Genomic DNA, 24,758 nt, shown 5'->3' with positions numbered 1-24,758 from the left:
ATGATATCTAGGTGAAAGAGTCTCTATGTGATGATATCTAGGAGAAAGAGGCTCTATATGATGATATCTAGGTGAAAGAGGCTCTATATGATGATATCTAGGTGAAAGAGGCTCTATATGATGATATCTAGGAGAAAGAGTCTCTATATGATGATATCTAGGTGAAAGAGGCTCTATATGATGATATCTAGGAGAAAGAGGCTCTATATGATGATATCTAGGAGAAAGAGGCTCTATATGATGATATCTAGGTGAAAGAGGCTCTATATGATGATATCTAGGTGAAAGAGGCTCTATATGATGATATCTAGGAGAAAGAGTCTCTATATGATGATATCTAGGTGAAAGAGGCTCTATATGATGATATCTAGGTGAAAGAGTCTCTATATGATGATATCTAGGTGAAAGAGGCTCTATATGATGATATCTAGGTGAAAGAGTCTCTATGTGATGATATCTAGGAGAAAGAGTCTCTATATGATGATATCTAGGTGAAAGAGTCTCTATATGATGATATCTAGGTGAAAGAGTCTCTATGTGATGATATCTAGGAGAAAGAGTCTCTATATGATGATATCTAGGTGAAAGAGTCTCTATATGATGATATCTAGGTGAAAGAGTCTCTATATGATGATATCTAGGTGAAAGAGTCTCTATATGATGATATCTAGGTGAAAGAGTCTCTATGTGATGATATCTAGGTGAAAGAGTCTCTATGTGATGATATCTAGGTGAAAGAGTCTCTATATGATGATATCTAGGTGAAAGAGTCTCTATATGATGATATCTAGGTGAAAGAGGCTCTATATGATGATATCTAGGTGAAAGAGTCTCTATATGATGATATCTAGGAGAAAGAGTCTCTATATGATGATATCTAGGTGAAAGAGTCTCTATATGATGATATCTAGGTGAAAGAGGCTCTATATGATGATATCTAGGTGAAAGAGTCTCTATGTGATGATATCTAGGTGAAAGAGTCTCTATGTGATGATATCTAGGTGAAAGAGTCTCTATGTGATGATATCTAGGTGAAAGAGTCTCTATGTGATGATATCTAGGTGAAAGAGTCTATATATGATGATATCTAGGTGAAAGAGTCTCTATGTGATGATATCTAGGTGAAAGAGTCTCTATGTGATGATATCTAGGTGAAAGAGTCTCTATGTGATGATATCTAGGTGAAAGAGTCTCTATGTGATGATATCTAGGTGAAAGAGTCTCTATATGATGATATCTAGGTGAAAGAGTCTCTATGTGATGATATCTAGGTGAAAGAGTCTCTATGTGATGATATCTAGGTGAAAGAGTCTCTATGTGATGATATCTAGGTGAAAGAGTCTCTATGTGATGATATCTAGGTGAAAGAGTCTCTATGTGATGATATCTAGGTGAAAGAGGCTCTATATGATGATATCTAGGTGAAAGAGGCTCTATGTGATGATATCTAGGTGAAAGAGTCTCTATATGATGATATCTAGGTGAAAGAGTCTCTATATGATGATATCTAGGTGAAAGAGTCTCTATGTGATGATATCTAGGAGAAAGAGTCTCTATATGATGATATCTAGGTGAAAGAGTCTCTATATGATGATATCTAGGTGAAAGAGTCTCTATATGATGATATCTAGGTGAAAGAGTCTCTATATGATGATATCTAGGTGAAAGAGTCTCTATGTGATGGGATTTTATCTGACCTTGGTGACGTGAGGCCGCTAGCAGACGGTCGGTTAAGCCAGTCTGTCTGCTTCCTGACCTGAGGCCCAGATTGTCATGTTTTATCTCTTCCAATTGTCTATGAATTCTATATTATTTCGCGGACACCACCCAGACAGCCAGCCATTGAGTGAACACAATCTACTAACTATCTCATCACTCCTGCGGACAGGAAGGGGGCCAGAGCAAATTACAGTGCATGACATCGTACTTGCAAGTTCACACACCTCTTTATTAATGTTAAGTTGAGTCGTCCTGCAGCCAGACCCCGCCATCTGCTCATTGGCTGCAGCATATTTTTTAAGTTCTACAAAGATACTGTAGGCGCGAATTTAGATATGCATAGATAATCTAATTTTCATTAATTCGTTTCGTTGACATGGCTGGTGTACCTCTGCAGGTACCAGGAGTGTGTGTGTGTGTGTGTGTGTGTGTGTGTGTGTCCAGACGCAGGTCCTTCATCAGATCCGAGTGTGTGTGTGTGTGTGTCCAGACGCAGGTCCTTCATCAGACCAGAGTGTGTGTGTGTGTGTGTGTGTCCAGGTGAAGGTCCTTCGTCAGATCTGGATCCGGCGGACTGCAGTAAACCTCGAGATAAACAGAGAGAATAATATTTGCATAGACGCCATTCTTCTTATGATGTAACGAGTACATCAGGATTTAAGGGAAGTGTTCCCAGTTCCGGCTGACCTAATCTATGCAGCCTAACATTGAGTTATAGAAGTCTATAATGCATTATGTGAATGCTAGGCCAAGGGTTAGATATAATGTGTGCTCAAAAAGCTCTTTTAATGTCTCGAAGTCGTCAACATCATCATCAAATGTACACATGTTGAGTAGTATACCTTGACTGCGTCGTGTCCTGTGGCGTGCAGAATAGTGGCACCGTTTATTTTCCACTCGCGATACGATACAGTTCAAATCGCTGGATCCAACCTCTCCAGTTCTCGGCTAGCTTTCCTTCAGAGCTCTGGTGCTTTAGCAGATCCATCATTTATCATTTTAATAACTTCATGTCATGTATTGATGACAGGAAACCGCATGTGGCTTTACTTGTGTGTCTATTACAGATGCAAAACCTCACAGTGTTCACACAATTACACAATAACACATGACTACAGAGAATATTCTGTCCTGAGATATAAATGAAAGCTGAACGAGACTTGTTTGTTTTGACCTAGACAGGCATTAGAATAATCAAGTGCTAATGAAGATGAATCAGACACAAGCTGTTGGTTCCTAACGAGGACAGGCTTTAATTCTATATCTCATTTACATTGATGACATCACAGGACCACACCCAATTTTTTCATACATAAAGACTTGATCTCTACAAGCAGAAAAAGCATCTGGTCTGTTATAAACAGGTGGAAACCGTTAAACCAGAGTAACGACAGCAGACACACACTGTACGAGACTCATAGTGATGTGATGTAAAGCGGACACACACACATACTGCGAAGACTCATAGGGATGTGATGTAGTGATGCTGAAGGTGTACGGTGCTGCTGAATCCCGGCAGTGGACCGGCTCGCTCGTCCTCCATCTCGACCTTCTCCTCCTCTTCACTGCCGCTCTCAGCCTCATCAGCTTTAGGGCCGAAGACCCAGTCTGAGGAGAGAGAGAAATTTAGTTCATATATGTGTGTGTGTGTGTGTGTGTGTGTGTGTGCGTGTGTGTGCGTGTGTGTGCGTGTGTGTGCGTGTGTGTGTAAAAGAGAGAGAGAAAACCAGTGCATATGAAGAAAAATGGAGCGTAACTGGAAGAAAACAAAACTAGAGGTTTTTCGCATTTCATGGAAGGAGAGCTCGATTGCTTACAGAGAGGCTTTAAAAGCTGCTAGATCTGCTTATTTTTCAACCCTATTGGAAGAAAATAAACATAATCCATAAAACATAATATTTATTTGAAACAGTGGCTAAACTAACAAGAAATAAAACTTCAACCCCAGACGATAACAAGCAACACAGCAGTAATGACTTTATGAACTTCTTTACTTACAAGATTGATAATATTATGGAGAAATTATAACTATGCAACCGTCTAATACAGTTTCGCATCAGGGAGATCATTGTAGTCTCCCTGAGGGAAAATTCCATTTATTCGTTGCTATAGGAGAGGAAGAATTGTCTAAACTCGTTAAATCATCTAAATCGACAACGTGCATGTTAGACCCTATACCGACTAAGCTGCTGAAAGAGATGCTTCCAGATGTCATAGATCCTCTTCTTAATATCATTAATTCATCTTTGTCTCTAGGATACCTACTAAAAAATTTAAGCTATGATTAAACAGCTTGTTAAAAAACTGCAACTTGATTCTACAGAATTAGTTAATTACAGGCCGATCTCTAATCTGCCATTTCTGTCAAAGATATTAGAAAAAGCCGTATCCTCACAGCTGTGTTCCTTTCTAGAAAGAAATGATATCTGAGGATTTCCAGTCCGGATTTAGACCGTTCCATAGTACCGAGACCGCTCTCGTTATAGTCACACATGATTTGCTCTTATCATCCGATCGATGAAGGACCTGCGCCTGGACACACACACACACACACACACACACACCAGATCTGATGAAGGACCTGTGCCTGGCCACACACACACACACACACACACACACAAGATCTGATGAAGGACCTGCGCCTGGACACACACACACACACACACACACACCAGATCTGATGAAGGACCTGTGCCTGGACACACACACACACACACACACACACACACACACACACACACACACAAGATCTGATGAAGGACCTGTGCCTGGACACACACACACACACACAAACCAGATCTTATGAAGGACCTGCGTCTGGACACGACGACAACGCAGTCTTGAAGTGTCACTAGTCTCTCCCTGTGAAGGCCTCCTTCCCTTTACCTCTGTACAGATAAAATGTCCAAATTATTCAAGTTTGCATGGATCTGCGGAAGCGACTAAAAATTCTGTATTATGCTGCCAGATAAGAAATTTGACTTTGTAAAGAAAGTAAGAAAAAGCCCAAGTGTGCGAAACAGCAAAGACTGTGGAGGATTTTCCTGAGGAATAGCGGGTCAGGAGAGGATGGATCTCTTCAACGGCATCATGTGTGTCAGTGTCTCAGTATCTGTGACGTGATCCAGCTTCATCAGGACAGCACTCAATAAAAAACTAACTTTAGGAGGACCACAAACCACAGAACGGCCAATCCTGCGGCCCGAATCGACAGAAGAAAGCAAGATCATCCACATCTGAGTCAGAGTTTCATTATCGGCTGTGAACGATCATCAACACAACTCGTCTCTCCCCTGTGAAGCCTTCCTTCCCTTTACCTCTGTACAGATAACACATTCTCAAAATGATTCCAGTTCACATGGATCCGCGGAAAAGACGAATAATTCTGTATTAAGTAATTTGACAATGTCACTTTGTAAAGAAAGACCACGCGCCTGTTGGCATATTCAAACGTGCATATCTATAGACTAAACACATAATACGCATGTGCGCCGTCAGCGTTTCACAGATTCACGTTTTTTAAGTTTACACGGAGATGATCACGTTTTTCTACATTTTTCAAAACTTGCACCCTGGAACTTGTTTCAAAGTTTGCGTTCTCGAGCACCAAACACTTGTGTATGAATGAACGGCCAGAACACATTAAAGTTTTCTTTTTTCAGTTAAAACAGTGTAGTGTAAGTGACCCCTAAGTTAATAACTAATGATCTTTGCAATGGAAGTGAATCAATCAAAGTCTAACTTTAGCTGGACAATAACTTTATTCTAGAGCTGCTGAATATCACTGTAAAGCTGCTTTGAGGTGGTCTGTATTGTTAAATAAAAAGCGCTATATAAATGAAGGTGACTTGACTAGAGAGCAGAAACACACCACGGGTCAAAGGTCACATGTCACGGGTCACAGGGTACCTGCCAGGTCGTGCAGCAGGTCGTCGATCAGGTGACCCACGATGGCGTATGTGGCAAGCAGCACCAGAAGCAGGCCGGCGGTGACGTACAACACATGAGGCGGGAGAGAGAAGGAGTCGCGAGCTGGAGGCCGGAAGTCCAGGAACAGAGGCGAGTCGTCAGACTGAAGAGAACGACCCGGACGAAACGCATCGTCAGACTGAAGAGAACGACCGGGACGAAACGCATCGTCAGACTGAAGAGAACGACGAGTGTGAGACGAGTGGAACGAGTCCATGACCATCGCTTCACTCTCCCAACACTCGATCCTGATAAACCACAAACCTGCCGTGTGGAAGACGAGAACGAGACTACAGGACAGCACAGAGCAATAAAGGTTTAAAGTTTTCTAATAACCAACAATATCTGCCTGGATTACAGGAGCCGCAGATTAAGCCTGTTTTAATCAAATCCTGAATCCAGCAGACAGAACATTCCCAAGATTATGAGAAAAAACCTCTAGAGATTCCCATCTAATCCACCGAAGGAAGAGAGAGAGAGAGAGAGAGAGAGAGAGAGAGAGGGAGGGAGAGAGAGAGAGAGGGAGGGAGAGAGAGAGAGAGGGAGGGAGAGGGAGGGAGAGAGAGAGAGAGAGAGAGAGAGAATAATGGGAAAAATAACCCTAATCCGTCACACGCGTCACAAGCTTTTCACGTATCATACACTTCAGACACATCATACACACGTGTCACACACGTCACACACTTCACACACGCGTCACACACTTCACACACGCGTCACACACTTTTCACACGTCACACACGTCACACGCTTTTCACGCGTCACACACGTCACACGCTTTTCACGCGTCACACACTTTTCACGGGTCACACACTTTTCACGCGTCACACACTTTTCACGGGTCACAAACGTCACAAGCTTTTCACGCTTTTCACGTGTCACACACACTTCAGACGTATAAACACTGTAACTCAAACACAGCGCTTACCTTCATACGTGATCTAACACTAAACTCCTCATGCTACTGAACTGCTGTGGATCTCCTCTATTCTGGACACACTTCATCTGAATCTGCCATATTAATCCTCATGAGTTCGTACAGGAGAAACGTCCACTCCACGATGGTTAGTCCCACGTTGAAGACCAACAAGATTATGTTTACCGGGTGAGGCATGCTGGTCTTCGAACACTGGTCTGTGTGTGTTCGTGCGTTGTGCCATTCTGCTATAATCCACCGATGGCATTTGAGAACATCGTCATAATCATCTCTAAAACTAATCCAAGAGAGTTTATCTAACAAGCCTTCAGCACAGATCCCATAATGCCCTGCTTCTGTCTCAACAAACACACCTGATCTGACATGACTCCTCCCACAACCTGATCAATCATCTGAAGATCTGCCTGAAACACATCTTTCTTCTGAAGGCTGCGTTAGGAACTACTGTATACAGCAAAACTGAGGACCTCAAGGTGTTTTGGGGAGGTTATTGGCTTCAGGTGAACTTTATGTGTCACCATGACTCAAGTGCGAGAAAAACGACTTTACAGAACAAGAAAAACATTTCAAAACTTGAGTACAAATCATAGTTGATTCTTCAGACAAGAGGATTGATGGCCTGAAAAAGCAAGTTTAGAAATGAGTGACTAGTCTAGACGAACTTAAAATCTCATGTAAAACTTGGACTACAATCTGTAATGAAATCAGAACAGATCTGGACACAATTTGCAGAAGTTAGATCTCAATTTCAGACGAGACAGAATATCTGAAGGGCCAGTCAATGCATTAAAGAGTCTTAAGAGGAAAGGAGTCTGAAGCAGAAGAAAAAGCGAGAGAACTTTTCAGTGAAAAATGACAGCTGGAAAACTCTGGAGAGAGAAAATATCCCAAACCCACCAAAACAAAGGCAAATGCTCAGAGTTTGGCTCATTACCACTATAGAACGGTGTTGACTTAGCGGCCCCTAATTTAATAACAAATGGTCATTTCGATGGAAGTGAATCAATCAAAACTAACTTTAGCTGGAAAATAACATTATTCAAGAACCGCTATAAAGCCAAAACAATCTCTGTTACCTTAAATTATACATTTATCTCTGTAAAGCTGCGTTGAAACAATCTACATTGTTAAAAGCGCTATATAAATGAAGATGACTTGACAGCAATATTGAGTGTACAACCGATGTGTCCGAAAACTTAACAGACAGTGACTCAGCATTTGTACATGAAGGGATCTTATCAAACTCTTCTGAGGCAGTAGGACTAGGGCAGTTTAATCGCCGATCAGACGATTAATCGCTTTTTTAAATGTGGTCGATTCAAAATCAATTCTCAAAAAAATATTTTTGTCCATATTTATCCATCACCCAAAAGCCAGTATTAGTTTTCCTATACTGTTCATAGGCTTGCATGTTACCGCCTATGCTGTGAGATTTTATGTTTGTTTTATCTTTAACATAAAATAACTTCCTGTTCTGATCCTGTTTGATCAAGGCATGCCACTGTTCTGACTTGTCCAATTTTCAGCATAAATTTTTCATCTTGCATCAAAATGCTGTCTATTCATTGTATGTTCACAACTATAGAGTTGTGTTCTGTTTTAATGTACCCAACTGTACCTAAAATTAAAAAAAAGTTTAATAAACAGGTTTGTGGCTCTTCGTTTCTTTTAAGTAATTAACCACTTGTAAACTTATGTTCATTGTTTTATAAATATTTATAAATATAGGATTTGTATTAAATCTATATTCATTGAGTCGAATCGAGAGTCAAATCGGGAATCGAAATTTAATCGAATTGGAACATCTGAAACGATACCCAGCCCTATGAGGCAGTGTAAAGGTTTAATAAACAAAGATAGCGTTGGTGATTATAACTAAGCACATATTTAATTAGTACAAAAGTGATTTCTCGCTAGAAGTGGAAAACGTTAGTCAAAAAAAAATAGACAAACTGACCAACAACTACAACTTTCAGACGGCTCAAAACACAGAATGAAACGCACAGGATTGTGGGATATCAAAGGCAGCGAAGGACACATCAACACTGGATCAGATGAAGGATCTCAGGAGTGAAGCTAACACTGGATCAGATGAAGGATCTCAGGAGTGAAGCTAACACTGGATCAGATGAAGGATCTCAGGAGTGAAGCTAACACTGGATCAGATGAAGGATCTCAGGAGACACTGGACTTCCTACCCTGAATGATCATCCGAAGGCAGAATCTCAAAGCTTTCAGATGCTGACAACACCTAGAGAATACCCATAATGCACTGGGACGCTGAAAACACTTAGAGAATACCCATAATGCACTGGGATGCAGACAACACCTAGATAATACCCATAATGCATGGGACGCAACAACACCTAGAAAATACCCATAATGCACTGGGACGCTGACAACACCTAGAGAATACCCATAATGCACTGTGACAGATTAATTCCTGTGTCTCACCAGTAGATGGCGCCGGAACCGGTCCAATCTGGCTGCAGTGTAATATAATATCAAACTCCTTTTTAATTGATTATTAAATTAAATATAAAGGTTCATAAAAGCTAGTTCAAGATTTGTCTTTTCATTACTACTGGAGCTACCAGTTTGCCAAGTTCCAGATGATTATTAAACAGCAAACTATACAAAAAAGCAATGCACTAGTGTCCAAATTCAGTCTCCATATTATTCACTATGGAGGGTATGGGGTGCAGGGAACCGTGAGTGAGGGTATAGGGAACCATGAGTGAGGGTGTAGGGAACCGTGAGTGAGGGTATAGGGTGTAGGGAACCGTGAGTGAGGGTATAGGGTGTAGGGAACCGTGAGTGAGGGTATAGGGTGTAGGGAACCGTGAGTGAGGGTATAGGGTGTAGGGAACCGTGAGTGAGGGTGTAGGGAACCGTGAGTGCGGGTATAGGGTGTAGGGAACCGTGAGTGAGGGTATAGGGTGTAGGGAACCGCGAGTGAGGGTATAGGGTGTAGGGAACCGTGAGTGAGGGTGTAGGGGTGTAGGAAACTATGAGGGTATAGGGGTGTAGGGAACTATGAGGGTATAGGGTGTAGGGAACCATTAGTGATGGTATGGGGTGTAGGGAACCATGAGTGAGGGTATAGGGTGTAGGGAACCATGAGTGAGGGTATAGGGTGTAGGGAACCGTGAGTGAGGGTATAGGGTGTAGGGAACCGTGAGTGAGGGTGTAGGGAACCGTGAGTGAGGGTATAGGGGTGTAGGGAACTATGAGGGTATAGGGGTGTAGGGAACTATGAGGGTATAGGGTGTAGGGAACCATGAGTGATGGTATGGGGTGTAGGGAACCATGAGTGAGGGTATAGGGTGTAGGGAACCGTGAGTGAGGGTATAGGGTGTAGGGAACCATGAGTGAGGGTATAGGGTGTAGGGAACCATGAGTGAGGGTGTAGGGAACCATGAGTGAGGGTATAGGGTGTAGGGAACTGTGAGGGTATAGGGTGTAGGGAACTGTGAGGGTATAGGGTGTAGGGAACCGTGAGTGAGAGTATAGGGGTGTAGGGAACTATGAGGGTATAGGGGTGTAGGGAACTATGAGGGTATAGGGTGTAGGGAACCATGAGTGATGGTATGGGGTGTAGGGAACCATGAGTGAGGGTATAGGGTGTAGGGAACCGTGAGTGAGGGTATAGGGTGTAGGGAACCATGAGTGAGGGTATAGGGTGTAGGGAACCATGAGTTAAGGTATAGGGGTGTAGGGAACCATGAGTGAGGGTATAGGGTGTAGGGAACTGTGAGGGTATAGGGTGTAGGGAACTGTGAGGGTATAGGGTGTAGGGAACCATGAGTGAGGGTATAGGGTGTAGGGAACCGTGAGTGAGGGTATAGGGTGTAGGGAACCGTGAGTGAGGGTATAGGGTGTAGGGAACCATGAGTGAGGGTATAGGGTGTAGGGAACCATGAGTGAGGGTATAGGGTGTAGGGAACCGTGAGTGAGGGTATAGGGTGTAGGGAACCATGAGTGAGGGTATAGGGTGTAGGGAACCGTGAGTGAGGGTATAGGGGTGTAGGGAACTATGAGGGTATAGGGGTGTAGGGAACTATGAGGGTATAGGGTGTAGGGAACCATGAGTGATGGTATGGGGTGTAGGGAACCATGAGTGAGGGTATAGGGTGTAGGGAACCGTGAGTGAGGGTATAGGGTGTAGGGAACCATGAGTGAGGGTGTAGGGAACCATGAGTGAGGGTATAGGGTGTAGGGAACTGTGAGGGTATAGGGGTGTAGGGAACTATGAGGGTATAGGGTGTAGGGAACCATGAGTGATGGTATGGGGTGTAGGGAACCATGAGTGAGGGTATAGGGTGTAGGGAACCGTGAGTGAGGGTATAGGGTGTAGGGAACCATGAGTGAGGGTATAGGGTGTAGGGAACCATGAGTGAGGGTGTAGGGAACCATGAGTGAGGGTATAGGGTGTAGGGAACTGTGAGGGTATAGGGTGTAGGGAACCATGAGTTAAGGTATAGGGGTGTAGGGAACCATGAGTGAGGGTATAGGGTGTAGGGAACTGTGAGGGTATAGGGTGTAGGGAACCGTGAGTGAGAGTATAGGGGTGTAGGGAACTATGAGGGTATAGGGGTGTAGGGAACTATGAGGGTATAGGGTGTAGGGAACCATGAGTGATGGTATGGGGTGTAGGGAACCATGAGTGAGGGTATAGGGTGTAGGGAACCATGAGTGAGGGTATAGGGTGTAGGGAACCGTGAGTGAGGGTATAGGGTGTAGGGAACCATGAGTGAGGGTATAGGGTGTAGGGAACCGTGAGTGAGGGTATAGGGTGTAGGGAACCATGAGTGAGGGTATAGGGTGTAGGCCAGGGAACCATGAGTTAAGGTATAGGGGTGTAGGGAACCATGAGTGAGGGTATAGGGTGTAGGGAACTGTGAGGGTATAGGGTGTAGGGAACCGTGAGTGAGAGTATAGGGGTGTAGGGAACTATGAGGGTATAGGGGTGTAGGGAACTATGAGGGTATAGGGTGTAGGGAACCATGAGTGATGGTATGGGGTGTAGGGAACCATGAGTGAGGGTATAGGGTGTAGGGAACCATGAGTGAGGGTATAGGGTGTAGGGAACCGTGAGTGAGGGTATAGGGTGTAGGGAACCATGAGTGAGGGTATAGGGTGTAGGGAACCGTGAGTGAGGGTATAGGGTGTAGGGAACCATGAGTGAGGGTATAGGGTGTAGGCCAGGGAACCATGAGTGAGGGTATAGGGTGTAGGGAACCGTGAGTGAGGGTATAGGGTGTAGGGAACCATGAGTGAGGGTATAGGGTGTAGGGAACCGTGAGTGAGGGTATAGGGTGTAGGGAACCATGAGTGAGGGTATAGGGTGTAGGGAACCGTGAGTGAGGGTATAGGGTGTAGGGAACCATGAGTGAGGGTATAGGGTGATTTAAACGCAGCCCAGATAAGAGAGACCGGTCTGAGAATTACACACATGAACTACATAATTTTTTCTCTCAAGAGCATTTCAGTTTCATTCTGAGGATACGGTGCCATTCGAGTCTCCATGAGAAACATTATCTTTAACTCTGTTTAGTATGTGTGAAGCAAAGAAAATGCAGAATATACAGAATACTAAATAGGCTTTACGTCTTTGAGGATTTGCTGTAATAATGTGTCTTCATCCCTCTTAACATTCTGAGTATCACGACAAAAACATGTTCTGAAGAGAAAACCATACGTTTTCCTCCAATCATGATGTAGCGCTGAAGGGTTAGTAATGATCATTAATATCAGTACAGGAAGTGAATCAATCAATCTAACTGTAGCTGGACAATGACTTTATTCTAGAGCTGCTGTAAAGACAAAACAATCTCTGTTACTGTAATCTCCTGTGATCACTGTAAAGCTGCTTTGAAACTCTATATTGGTAATAGCGCTATATAAGTTAAGTGGCTCATATTCAGTATTGGGTGATAGTTTGAGAAGCGGATACTGTTGAGTGTTTTATACAGAATCTGAATATTGATCAGTGAATAATATCCATCAGTGTCTATGATCATGATGATCTCTAGAGAGTTCAAAAGAAAAATGGCACCATTTTCTAAAGGATAAGAAATATCCAGCATAAAGAGTACAAAATAAATCAATCTATGCATACTAATAATAAAGATGACCGAAAGGAAAGTTGAAACATGAGACGAGTTTGCTCTTACCTGTAAATGAACTGATCATGATGATGATCACACGTCCTCCGTCTCAGACTCTTTAAAGAAGACCTCGGACATCAGCAGCGTCCAGAACACGATGGACAGGGACATGTTGGCCACGACCATGAAGATCAGGAGCGGGTGGAGCATGATGGGAAACTTCTCTCAGAGCAAACACTGGGAAACTTCTCTCTCAGACGAACACGCTCCTGAAGGACAGAGTTCAACACTGCGTTCCTAACCCTATATCCTAAATGACCCTTGACCCTAATACATCTCTCCTCATCTCCAGTCGACAGATGTAATCCTCAGATATAAAGCCTGAGACAGATGGAAGTTATGATGAGCACTAATACAGGATCCTTCCCACATAATCATTTGTTAACAAACAAGTAGCCTATTCATTACTTCAATGAGCTCATTGTTTCTGCCTTAAATTATTACATTGTTTAAGTCGTCTCCATCTATACAGCGCTTTAACTATATAGAGAGTTTTTACAGCAGTTTTACAGAGATCACAGGAGATTACAGTAACAGAGAGTGTTTAGGCTTTACAGCAGATCTAGAATACAGTTATTGTCCAGATAAAGTTAGTTTTGAATGAATCACTTCCGTTGTAAAGATTATTAGTTATTAAATTAGGGGCCGCTAACACGACACCGTTCTAACAGAAAAGTTGAGAAAACACAAATTTGAATGTGTTCTGGCCGTTCATTTACACACACCAGTGTTTGGAGCTCGAGAACACACACTCTGAAACAGGCTCCAAGTGCAAGCGTTAAATAATTTTGAGAAAACAGGAAAAAAAAAAGTTCTCTCCGCAAACTTAAAAAACGCAAATAATTACCTTAATAAATTTTTCGCTAACTGTGGTTTTGTATATGAGCGTTCATAGGCGGAGCGTGTGTAAGGCTGGCCACGGACTTCAGACTAGCAATATACAATTATTTGAGTGAACTTTTCTCCCTCTAAAGCAGGCAGCCTGCGACTACTAGCTGCTTTTATAAAGAAAAGCTCTATAAAGATCAGTTTCCTCCACTCCAAAACCAAATGATAAGCTCATAATAAATGTTTTTATTAAATTGTGATCACTTTAAATACAAATACATTCATTTTAAAAGTAGTCCATGACACCCATATCCAGCAGCGGCACTGGCCTAAAAACGCGAGTTTATGTGCTTTAGAGAAAATAAAGTGATATAGGCTGATTGAGTGACAGAAGCACACCACTAACCCGCGAGGACATCGTCAGCGCATGAGATGCCAGGTCTGCACGCAGGAGTTCTGCATTAGGTACGGCAGTGCTTATATTGCTTTCTAAAATCAACAGTTTGTAGACGTATAGTCGTGTTAATAACAAATGAGTTAACGGGAGCGTTTATACTGGGACGTTTAAGTTGTTGCTAGGCGACACGTTGGTTAAAACCACATGGTTATTGGTGGTAGGAAATCTATTTAAATGCATCATGGGGAAGCGCACATCTCAGCCTAACCCTGGAGCTGGGTCACCCTCCGCCTGGGTGTACGTGTCTGATGCAGAACTTAGTCTGCTCTATAACACATCACTCTGAACTGTAATTGGGTTTTCTGTAAAGCGGCTCTGAAACTGTGAGTATTGTGAAAAGCGCTATACAAATAAATGTGAATTGAACAAATTAACATTCTGCCATCATAATAATAACAACAACACGCAGACATCTCAAAAAGTAACTGAAGGAATTTATATTCATAAGTTCATGACACACATTAACATCACACAGAATATCATAATGAGACATTTTCCATCGTTTTCATGTTTAATGCGTTGAAAAAATTTGTGTATGATTATTAAAACTAGAGTCAAAAACTACCGACTTCGATACTAAAATGTTTAGATTGTGCTGCTTTGAGCGGAACCGTAAAGCCCTCTGATTGGCCGCTGTGTTCATGCGCTCAACAGATTTGTCTGAAGAAGAACATTTATTTTCTTTCACACTAACGAGTCACATGATCGGGTCACATGATCGGCTCACTGGTGTGTGTTTCCCAAAGCCAACTATAGAGTTCAGAGGAACTTGTCACTGTAGTTTGGGAAACACAGTCCTGTCCCGATCATGTCTGACGTCTTGGTGTAAAGTTGTCAAAAAGTACCAACTTCGATACTGAAATTTTACAATTGTGATCAGCGCTTCAAAAACATAAATATACATGAATGGGGCTCGTCAGGACCGGTCCCCTGACAGACCGCTTGTGCTTTCTAGCGCTCCCGTTTTATAAAACACTCTCTAACACCCCGTGCACTGGTCATCGTAGCCAATCACTGACATATCTGACGAGCGCGTGAACACAATGGCCAATCAGAGAGGTTTAAGAATCCGTTCAACAGCGTCACACTTGTTCAAATTTCAGAACTGACTTGGTACCACAGTCGGTAGTTTTTGCAACTCTTATCTTGGCGTGTTGGAATCCGCTGCTGATTATTAGTGGCAGTATGAAGTCGAGTTTACACAAGTGTAGAGAATCACTTTAACTAGCCACATCATCCACTAACACACACACACACACACAACACTGACGTCTCCCGCAGCAGATCCCACCGGACCGTGTCGGAGAAGCGTACTGTGATCCGGTGGCCGTCCGCTAGAACTGGCCAGCATGTCTGTCAGATCAGAAGCGTCTCGAGTATAAAAGCCTCTTGCTGTGATGTCGTCCACTCCTCCGCCTAGCAGTCGAGCGTCCGCTGCTGGTTCTCCTGCTGCAGGAAGTACTCGCAGAACAGCTCGCGCACTTCCTGTGCGTCGGGGTCGTCGCTAGCGGGAGACACCTCATCCGCGGGCTGTGGGCTCTCCTCGCTCCGCACCGCCTCCTCCCAGCGCGCGTCGAACGCGTCCCCGTGGAGCTCGCACACGTTGTGCAGGACGCAGCACGCCTCGATCATCGTGGGCACCACGTCCATGCGGCAGTCGTTACGCTTCAGCAGGCACTGCCAGCGCGCGCGGAGCCGCAGGAACGCTAGGTCCACCACGGCCCGTGCGCGCTCTAGCCGCCGGTTAAACGCGCGCTGCCCCGCCGTAAGCTCGAGCGACTCCGGGTGGCTCTTCATCAGCCAGCGCTTCAGCGGGAACCCGGCGTCGCCTAGCATCAGGTGTCCTAGCGGGCGGCCCATGAAGTCTAGCGGCGGGAGAAACCCGCGCTCGCAGCCGCGCGCCCACAGCGTCGAGTTCTGCAGGATCTCCGAGTGTTCGGTGCTGCCCGGGAACCCTGCGCAGACGTCCCAGAACTGGCCCAGAGCGTTGACGGCGCCCTGCGTGACGACCGATAGCCATCCGCGGCTGTTCCAGTAGTGCTGCGTGTCGCTGGACGGGGCGATGATGGGCACGTGGAGGCTACCGACCACGCCGACGCACCGCGGGAAACCCCAGCGCGTAGCAAACAGCCGAGCCGCGTCCTCCAGCTCCTGCTCGCTGGGAGAGCGCAGATACAGCGGGCGTAGCATTAGCACGATGGCGTGGCACACGTCGCGGACGCACTTGCACACGGTGGAGCGGCCCACGCCGAACAGGCTGCTAATAGTGCGGTACTCCACGTTAGACGCCAGACGCCACAGCGCTACGGCTACACGCTTCTCCAGCGGCAGCGCCGGGCGCAGGCGCGTGTCCTGGCGGGTTAGCCGCGGCTTTAGTTTCCCACACAGCAGGAAGAACGTCTCTTTCGTCATGCGGAACTTCTCCAGCCAATCGGACGGCTGGAACTCCCTCATCACCACACGCTCCCACCAATCCGTGCTCTCGATGTTGCTCCACACACGTGTGGGCCGCGCCGGCAGCTCCGCGGCGGGACGCGACGTCTGAGCGATCAGCATCTGTGAGAGGAGAACACACGTTACTGTTACTATACAGGACACATCGAGTCACAGTGACGAACCAGAACATCCGACTCAGTGACGAGCTGAAGCTGCACCGCAGAGCAGAGTCATTACTCCGGGTGATAGATGATGCATCGTCTGCGATAGCGACATCAGTGCTGTTTTATCAGTGCGATCTGACATTATCGAGTATATCCCTCACACACACACACACACACACACACACACACACACACACACACACACACACACACACACACACACACACACACACACACACACACACACACACACACAGTGTTGTAGATTAGACTAGTGCAAGTGTGCATTCAGCTTTTACTGCACTATTTAGTGTAATTTATCTAATTTAATATAGTTAATAAATATCACACGAAGGGTGCAGTTTTCTCCAAATATCAGCATGATAACAAATGTGATTACATTTTTGAAATTGACACAAATGATGCATGCATATATTTAGGTTTTAAAAATCAATTGAACTGCATTAGAAAAAATATTTCTATCACTGTGAATGAACAGAGTATGAAGAACATCAAGCGCTCCAAGAGTCTCTCGCTGTTTCTAACAGTTTCCTGATGATCAGGACTGTTCCCTCCGAGCCATTTCCCTCAGAGGCGAGGCTAGGCTAGGCTAGGCTAGGCTCCTCTTTAGCATTAGGAGAACACGTAACTGGAACCGGCTAGCACGTGCACGTCAGTGAACAGGTCCGCTTCCGGCGCAGAAATGGAGGTGCTACTGAGTTGCTGCTGTACGGCACTGGAACTCAAGTGGACGTCTGAAAATCTCTGTGAGAATTTTTTTTTTTTTTTATCTAATCAAATCTTGTTTTTCAGGCCCTAAGATCCTGAATTGATTCTCCAAATCCTCGATTCGATTACATTTTCGATTCTAAGGTCACAGTTCGATTCGATTCTCGGTTTTTACTTTTTTTTTTTTTAAAGCACAGGTTGCTATGCCATTTTTAGACCAGACTTTTATGCATAATATCTGACCTTTGTTCGCAATGTACCACACTACGTTGTCAAATTTAAAACATTTTTTAAGAACATAATATAACAATAACTTGTATCTTCAGTCAATTGGAAACTTAAGCAAAATAACCTGTGATCTAGTTTCTCTTTTGTAACTGCAGTCTTCCTCACAGAAGATGACATTCAAGTTCACAACTAGGGATGTTAACCGATGACCGTTTGACCGATGGTTGACCGTATCAACGTTAACCGATCAAAGTTTTCGGCAGTCGGTTAAAAAGAAAAAGAAAAAGTGATCTCTAATTTAGTCTATTACAGACAGTGGAGTGGACTAAACGCTACTACAGTTAGCATCTCATTCCAATATCTTTTTGTGTGAAGTGAACAAATCCCTCTCACTCAATCTTTCATAACTCGCCCGTTTGTACTTAATAAACCAATTAAAACATTCGGCGCGAGGTCACAGCGTTTGGGTTCGCGCGCTCACAAGGTTTGCAGAAAGTAAAGGCTACAGGCTAACACACTCGAGGTTAGAGCCAGGGCAGACGACGGGAGGAAGCGTGCAGAAAATAGTAGTGTGTGGGACCATTTCACCAAACAGAATGACACAGATGTAACGTAAGTTGCAACTTGTGTGATACAGCGCTTAAATATGAAAATACATTACAAATACATTTCAGTGGTAACAGATAAGGTGATGATCATCATCTTTCTTTATTATTGTTAGCACTACCTCAAACTAAAGCGGCGTCTCTTCGGTTCGGAGCTGTCATTTTCTGAAATGAGCCGCGGCAATGTTTCAAATGAGCTTCTAACGCTAGACAACGCCTTTATTTTCAACGCGATCACCTTGTACCCAAACCATTTCGAAACTAAGGAGCCATTTGTCCGCCGATTACATACAAGCTCCTCGGCGGCGCGTTTGCGGGACTCATGTTTCGCGCTGTTGGGGATTTAAAAAAAGTCACGTGAGTGGAAGGGCGGCGCCGTGTGGGTGTGTGTGTGTGTGTGTGTGTGTGTGTGTGTGTGAGAGCGGGAGGCAGAGCGGCGGAGAGATGCGACAGAGTTGTGAAATTGCAGGCGCGGCTCGAAATGGCTGTTATTTCAAATAGCGTAGCATATTTTAAACTAATCGGTTAACCGGTTTCAACCGGCTAATGAGGCTCGGTGGTCGGTCAAGAATTTTGTAGTTTTCGCCATCCCTATTCACAACAAAACAAATAAACAAACAAACAGTTTAACAGATAAATCTAAGCCACGCCTTTAAAATGCGAACACTCTATTCTCTGAGTGTACACACACACACACACACACACACACACACAGGCGGTGCCATTCGGCCATCTCGTCCGATGTGCGATACCTCGAGTTGTCATAGACGCGACGCGGCGCTTCTCGTCCGGTGTGCGATACCTCGAGTTGTCATAGACGCGACGCGGCGCTTCTCGTCCGGTGTGCGATACCTCGAGTTGTCATAGACGCGACGCGGCGCTTCTCGTCCGGTGTGTGCGATACCTCGAGTTGTCATAGACGCGACGCGGCGCTTCTCGTCCGGTGTGCGATACCTCGAGTTGTCATAGACGCGACGCGGCGCTTCTCGTCCGGTGTGCGATACCTCGAGTTGTCATAGACGCGACGCTTCTCGTCCGGTGTGCGATACCCCGAGTTGTCATAGACGCGACGCGGCGCTTCTCGTCCGGTGTGTGCGATACCCCGAGTTGTCATAGACACGACGCGGCGTTTCTCGTCTGGTGTGTGCGATACCCCGAGTTGTCATAGACGCGACGCGGCGCTTCTCGTCCGGTGTGCGATACCCCGAGTTGTCATAGACGCGACGTGGCGCTTCTCGTCCGGTGTGCGATACCTCGAGTTGTCATAGACGCGACGCTTCTCGTCCGGTGTGCGATACCCCGAGTTGTCATAGACACGACGCGGCGTTTCTCGTCTGGTGTGTGCGATACCCCGAGTTGTCATAGACGCGACGCGGTGCTTCTCGTCCGGTGTGCGATACCCCGAGTTGTCATAGACGCGACGTGGCGCTTCTCGTCCGGTGTGCGATACCTCGAGTTGTCATAGACGCGACGCTTCTCGTCCGGTGTGCGATACCCCGAGTTGTCATAGACGCGACGCGGCGCTTCTCGTCCGGTGTGTGCGATACCCCGAGTTGTCATAGACGCGGCGCGGCGCTTCTCGTCCGGTGTGCGATACCCCGAGTTGTCATAGACGCGACGCGGCGCTTCTCGTCCGGTGTGCGATACCTCGAGTTGTCATAGACGCGGCGCTTCTCGTCCGGTGTGCGATACCTCGAGTTGTCATAGACGCGGCGCTTCTCGTCCGGTGTGCGATACCCCGAGTTGTCATAGACGCGACGCTTCTCGTCCGGTGTGCGATACCTCGAGTTGTCATAGACGCGACGCTTCTCGTCCGGTGTGCGATACCTCGAGTTGTCATAGACGCAGCGCTTCTCGTCCGGTGTGCGATACCTCGAGTTGTCATAGACGCGACGCTTCTCGTCCGGTGTGCGATACCCCGAGTTGTCATAGACGCGACGCGGCGCTTCTCGTCCGGTGTGTGCGATACCTCGAGTTGTCATAGACACGACGCGGCGCTTCTCGTCCGGTGTGCGATACCTCGAGTTGTCATAGACACGACGCGGCGCTTCTCGTCCGGTGTGTGCGATACCTCGAGTTGTCATAGACGCGGCGCTTCTCGTCCGGTGTGCGATACCTCGAGTTGTCATAGACGCGACGCTTCTCGTCCGGTGTGCGATACCCCGAGTTGTCATAGACGCGACGCGGCGCTTCTCGTCCGGTGTGCGATACCTCGAGTTGTCATAGACACGACGCGGCGCTTCTCGTCCGGTGTGCGATACCTCGAGTTGTCATAGACACGACGCGGCGCTTCTCGTCCGGTGTGTGCGATACCTCGAGTTGTCATAGACGCGGCGCTTCTCGTCCGGTGTGCGATACCCCGAGTTGTCATAGACACGACGCGGCGCTTCTCGTCCGGTGTGCGATACCCCGAGTTGTCATAGACGCGGCGCTTCTCGTCCGGTGTGCGATACCCCGAGTTGTCATAGACGCGGCGCTTCTCGTCCGGTGTGCGATACCCCGAGTTGTCATAGACGCAGCGCTTCTCGTGTGCGGCCCCGCTTGACAAGCCGACCGAACGTGACATGGGGGCGTGGCAGCATCGACGATTCCATTTTTTAATTCGATGTTCAAGATTGTGACTTAATTTCGATCGATTTCGATTTAAAATCGTGACACCCTTAATGCATGAAAGGGTTCAAATGTGCATGAACAATTATTTCCATACTTCTCTCCCACCTTGTACTTGGTTTTTAAATTGTCCCACTTTTTTGAACAAGATAGCAAAGCTGCACGCATAGGATTATGGGGGATTTGGGACGCGAAGGAACACATGCATATTCCTGTGTACGGGACATCTCCTGCACGAAGGACTCAGTCCTGGGACTCCGAGGATCCTCGACACTGGAACAGTTCTTCCTCATCTTCATCATCATCTTCCTCCTCATCATCATCTTCCTCCTCATCTTCATCATCATCATCTTCCTCCTCATCATCATCTTCCTCCTCATCATCATCTTCCTCCTCGTCTTTATCTTCCTCATCTTCATCATCATCTTCCTCCTCATCTTCATCATCATCATCTTCCTCCTCATCTTCATCATCATCATCTTCCTCCTCATCATCATCTTCCTCCTCCTCATCATCATCTTCCTCCTCGTCTTTATCTTCCTCATCTTCATCATCATCTTCCTCCTCATCATCATCATCTTCCTCATCATCATCATCTTCCTCCTCATCATCATCATCTTCCTCCTCATCATCATCATCTTCCTCCTCATCATCATCATCTTCCTCCTCATCATCATCATCTTCCTCCTCATCATCATCATCTTCCTCCTCATCATCATCATCTTCCTCCTCATCATCATCATCTTCCTCCTCATCATCATCATCTTCCTCCTCATCATCATCATCTTCCTCCTCCTCCTCATCATCTTCCTCCTCATCATCATCATCTTCCTCCTCATCATCATCATCTTCCTCCTCCTCCTCATCATCTTCCTCCTCCTCATCATCTTCCTCCTCCTCATCATCTTCCTCCTCCTCATCATCTTCCTCCTCCTCATCATCTTCCTCCTCATCTTTATCTTCCTCATCTTCCTTATCATCATCTTCATCATCATGTTCCTCATCTTCATCATCTTTATCTTCCTCATCATCATCTTCATCATCATCATCTTTCTCATCTTCATCATCATCCTTTGTTTCCTGTCTGCCATTATTGGACAAACTGATTAATCCAGGTGTGCCTGACTATTGTTGTTGGTCACGCACACCTGGATTAATCAGTTTGTCCAATAATGGCAGACAGGAAACAAAGGAGCTGGCTGAAGTTCAGGAAGTAGTGCAGCTGTGCATAAAGCCCATTGTACTTTCTTTAAATAAATAATAAATATATTGCAAATCATAACAATATACCCAATATAGTTCAATTAAAGCCACACCGTGGACTTTGTGACCCAAAGAGTTGACGCATACGAGTTATTTTAAATGATTCCTCAGGCCAATATACAGCGCTTGACACTCAATGCTCCGAGCGGGAGCCTGTGTACGTTTGGAGAAGACGGGCCGTCGTTGGCCTGGTCATGTGACCTGGAGACCATGTCGCTTTACGGCCGTGCATTTATTAAGTGGATGTCTTCTAGACTTTTGCGACAGTGCTGCGGCGCTTGTGGCCTCTAGGGGCGCTAGATGTGAAAGTTCTGCGGTGTGGCTTTAAATACTCCTTGACAACACAAAGTATTGTTGTGTTTTTATATTTAGTGAAAATATCATCATATGATGCTGTTGTTTTACACCATTTTTAGGTGTTTATGACAGACATAAGTAATTCACTACAGAGAACTCCCTCTAGGTGGCGCTGTGGTGAGTTATTCACTGAAGATGATCATAATAACTCACCATGATCATCCCTAACTTTATTAACTGCAAATATGATGATAATAATAACTCACCATGATCATCCTCTTGTGTCTCTGGTGGAAATACTGCCTGCGCGCGACCCGCCGCTGAACCTCGTGCCTGCGCTGCGCATTCGCGCTGGTGACGTCACGCCGCCGCTTCATCAGCACGTAACTGAGCGCCAACATGAGCGCGCGCAACGCCTCGTCATCGGCCATGTTCGCGCCTTTATTCTCCTCAGAAGAGCAAACTCCACTGATATACTCGACGATCCGTCCAGTTACTCCGCGCACATGGTGTTAATCCACCGTTACTAGACCGGACTCTGCAACACACACACACACACTCCTCGCGCTGCTTCCGCTGCTGCTGTGTGACGTCACTCGACAGCGGTTCTTCCTCTTCTTCTACTCGTTTCTGGCGGTTCGCGCACATTCCGCGCATTAGCGCCACCTACAGTGAGCTTACACCCATAGATATCATATAATAAAGGCTAGATGTCTCGTCCGCACACGGCGGCCATCTTGCCACAGTCAGCTCGCTCACTCGTAACATTGTTTTAATGGTGCATGCACTTTTTAAATAACCATAACTTGCTCAATTTTCTACCGATATTCAAATGGGTTGGTTTGTTATAAACGTCAGAGATGTAGTTATGACACTGCGCACTTATGAATAATTATAATATTATATATTTCAACATGTTCAAGCATCCAGAATTATAGCCACGCTAATAACGTTTGTAAGAAACCAAACCGTTTGTAAATCCGTCAAGATTTCAGCGAGATTAGAGTATGTGTGTTCGTGCCGTTCGAGACTCCGCCGTAAGACATCTAGCTTTTATTATGTATATCTATGCTTACACCTCTCCCTCTCTCTCTCCCCCCCTCTCTCTCTCTCTCTCTCTCTCTCTCTCTCTCTCTCTCTCTCTCTCTCTCTCTCTCTCTCTCTCTCTCTCTCTCTCTCTCTCTCTCTCTCTCTCTCTCTCTCTCTCTCCCTCTCCCTCTCTCTCTGTCTCTCTCTCTGCTGTCCATCATTCACATTATTAAACTCAAGTGTCCTTTATTTATACAGCGCTTCTTACAGAGAGTTTCAAAGCCGCTTCACAGAGTAGCGGTCACAGTCCAGCTTAAGGAGGGTCAGTGATGGCTCAGATGTGTTGTAAAAAAAGTTATTCATTTAGTTCATATATGTATAGGCCTATATATAGCCGCTCAGTTCTCAAATAATGCTGTCAATGCAATTATTCCCCATGAATGATCAATATTGATCATCAGTTCTTCTGTCATCAGTGTATCGTGATCGTTTTTTCAGAACGGCAAGCAAAAATGTATAAACATTTAAATCTGCATTTTTAGTTAATGTTTTCAAGTTTAAATAATAAAATGATTAATTTAAGAATCAGTTTTAATTGAAACATAAATAGATATATTATGCAATTCATGGTTTAAAACAAAACTTAAGCGTTTCTAGTTTATTTTCTTTGTCCATGTGCAGCTGCTTTTACATTTCCCCACAAACACAGCATCTCTGCAGTTATTAGACGGTGTTGTTCTTGTGTTGTGGAGGGATGAGAAGACAAGCGTGTCCCGGATCTCCATGAAAACTGCAGTCTGGAGTTCAGGACTGGGAAACTGAGGGATTTATTCAGTTCTCACATTACAGAAATTTCAGTTCAAGCCTTGTTTTTTTCTATGAAATAAAATAGAATATGATTATCAATAAATCGTCTATAGGTGTGATTTGAATCATTGATAAATAACTGAGGGTAGTGTTGTGTGATTGCAGTGTTCTCAGTCGCTTGGGTCTCTCGATCCTCCTCCACATGTGTACAGCAGTGAGTGCAGTTCTCAGAACAGTTCGTAGCGAAACACCGTTACCTGGTAAAGCCAGCGCTCGCTCAGTCCTTCATCTCTCAGAAGTATATCTGGATGTAAACTACAGTTGTGTGATGACAGTTACTGTGTTGAAATGTAAAGATGTGCTTCTTCTGTATCTTCAAAAGTACAGATTTACACACTACTGTATGAGAGTTCTTGATTAAAAGAGACTGATAGGATTCACAGTTACACTTTTACTGGTCTGACAAAACAAAACAAAAAATATAAAAATGTTATTGTGATAAAAGAACAA

The 24,758-nt window shown here is 45.2% G+C and overlaps 1 protein-coding gene across 3 annotated transcripts; it reads right to left on the bottom strand.

Annotated features, from left to right (window-relative positions):
* Positions 1-1,929: 1,929 nt before the first annotated feature.
* Positions 1,930-23,076, bottom strand: LOC306998179 (uncharacterized protein). Of its 3 annotated transcripts, none has more exons than XM_079612048.1 (3): positions 22,679-23,076; positions 12,802-16,636; positions 1,930-3,327 (listed from the first exon to the last, which is right to left on the bottom strand). In XM_079612048.1, the coding sequence occupies exons 1-2, from the start codon at positions 22,841-22,843 to the stop codon at positions 15,497-15,499; spliced, it is 1,305 nt and encodes a 434-aa protein (XP_079468174.1). In that variant the 5' UTR covers positions 22,844-23,076; the 3' UTR covers positions 1,930-3,327; positions 12,802-15,496. The 3 variants fall into 3 exon arrangements, 2 of the variants coding, with proteins under 2 accessions (XP_079468174.1, XP_079468175.1); XM_079612049.1 differs by lacking the exon at positions 22,679-23,076 and adding an exon at positions 22,626-22,630; XR_013797525.1 differs by lacking the exons at positions 12,802-16,636; positions 22,679-23,076 and adding an exon at positions 6,617-7,871.
* Positions 23,077-24,758: the final 1,682 nt, after the last annotated feature.

Source organism: Phoxinus phoxinus (assembly GCF_949152265.1).
Source record: "Phoxinus phoxinus genome assembly, chromosome: 5".
NCBI lineage: Eukaryota > Metazoa > Chordata > Actinopteri > Cypriniformes > Leuciscidae > Phoxinus > Phoxinus phoxinus.
Note: the sequence above shows the minus strand (reverse complement) of the source record. Positions and strands in the feature narration are given on the sequence as shown.